The sequence below is a fragment of the Neophocaena asiaeorientalis genome, unplaced genomic scaffold (assembly GCF_003031525.2).
Source record: "Neophocaena asiaeorientalis asiaeorientalis breed wild unplaced genomic scaffold, Neophocaena_asiaeorientalis_V1.1 scaffold447, whole genome shotgun sequence".
Lineage (NCBI taxonomy): Eukaryota > Metazoa > Chordata > Mammalia > Artiodactyla > Phocoenidae > Neophocaena > Neophocaena asiaeorientalis.
In genome coordinates this window covers 1,847,949-1,849,609 of record NW_020174372.1, presented here as the reverse complement: position 1 = coordinate 1,849,609, position 1,661 = coordinate 1,847,949, and the positions used below count along the sequence as shown (strand labels likewise).

Here is a 1,661-nt window from a genome sequence, read left to right as displayed (position 1 = left end):
TCCACGGTAAGAGCCCTAATATACGTACTTACTAATAGGCATGAATGCTTGACTCTGGGAGAGTAAACGCTTAAACGAAATACCAGAAGCAAGCAGAGCAAGAGGTGAATTTAAACGCAGGAAGCCGCAAGTAGTTTGGTGTTTGTCAGAGTGTAAACATCAAGACAAGAAGTGGCAAGAGATGAGGCTAATAAGTAGACAGAATCTGATCATGAGACCTGGATATATTTTGCAAAGTACTTTGGACTTGATCCGGTATACATTCTGTTCATTCTACAGGGTTATAAGTAGGCATTAGGCAGAGGTTCTGTAAACTGTACAATAATTAGTAGTAATTAAGAGGCCCTTAACCTGGGAGTCACAGACAGGCTTCAGCTGTCTCCAATCCCTCTCAAATAGCATGAAAAATCTGTGGGTGTGTACAGGTTTATTTGTCTTTGTTTTTGTTATGGAAGAGGTCCCTAACTTTCATCAGATATTAAAGGAGTCCCTGACCCAAAATATGTATGAACTGCTATCTATGTACAGGCATTTTCAGGAGTTACTGACTTCAAATATTCATGCAAATCTCATTGCCCCCCTCCCTCCGATTTCCTCACGATGCTTAAAAACTGTTGGGCACAGAGAAAATGCTTCATAACTGTTTGGTTGGACACTGTCTTAAGAGGGGATTTTCCTTTGGGATCATGAAACGATGTAAAGAGATGATATAGACCTGGTTATTTATAGAGATTTTAACCGGGAATATTGGATGTGACATCCATCCTGTTATTGACTTGGGCAGCCAGCCAAGACCTGCAGGCTCTCGGAGGTGTCACCCGGGGCACCAGCGGGTGACCAGTCTCTGAAAGCCAACTCCAAGCATCCTTGTCCTTCCACCCGCAGGTGCAACGACTACAAGTCCCAGGACGCTTCGCTCGCGGAGCCTGGGCGAGGGTGGGGCGGATCTCCGCAGTGACGTCACCGTCCCGGGGCGGACCGAGGGAGGGCGGGGCGAAGGGGCGGGTCGGGGAGGCGCCGGAGCGCGCTGGTGCTGATGCAGGATGGCTGAGCTCGCAGGAGCCCGGGAGGTCTGAGCCGGGAGAGGCTTGCTCCCTGCGCATCGCCTCGTCCGCCCGCCGCGTGGTCCTGGGCAGGTGGTCCCGGGACGCAGCGCAGGGCCAGGGCAGGGCCAGGGAAGGCAGGTGTGCAGCCGGACGGGCCAAAGGTTGATAGACTGCCCACCTACCAGGTCTCGGAGCGGCCAGAGCTGCCCAGCCCGCCGAGTTCGCGATGACCTGCTGAGAAGCTTCGTCGGAGGCTGCGGGAGGCGGCCTCGTTGCGGGCGGTGCGGTTCTCGACCACCTCCCTAGTTGTGCGGAACCCCGTCCCCCCGCCCATCCCCGCGCCCCTTCTCTCTGCCGCCGGCAGAGATGGCGGATCCAGCCGAATGCAGCATCAAAGTGATGTGCCGGTTCCGGCCACTCAACGAAGCTGAGATCCTCCGCGGGGACAAATTCATCCCCAAATTTAAAGGCGATGAGACCGTGGTGATCGGGGTAAGTGGCTGGGAAGTCTGGCCTCCCCTGCTGCTTCGCGCCGCAGCCCTGACGCCCCAGATCAGGCAGAGATGCTCGGGCTACCCCTTCGGACATCCCCTCGGGGCTGCCCTCTAGGGTGGA

The 1,661-nt window shown here is 55.0% G+C and overlaps 1 protein-coding gene across 1 annotated transcript in view; it reads left to right on the top strand.

Annotated features, from left to right (window-relative positions):
- Nucleotides 1-993: 993 nt before the first annotated feature.
- Nucleotides 994-1,661, top strand: part of KIF5C (kinesin family member 5C) — a 160,279-nt gene continuing 159,611 nt past the window's right edge. Inside the window, exon 1 of the mRNA XM_024756264.1 lies at nucleotides 994-1,538. Within this exon, the coding sequence (XP_024612032.1) occupies nucleotides 1,413-1,538 (126 nt within the window). The 5' untranslated portion in view covers nucleotides 994-1,412. The remainder of the gene's footprint in view (nucleotides 1,539-1,661) is intronic.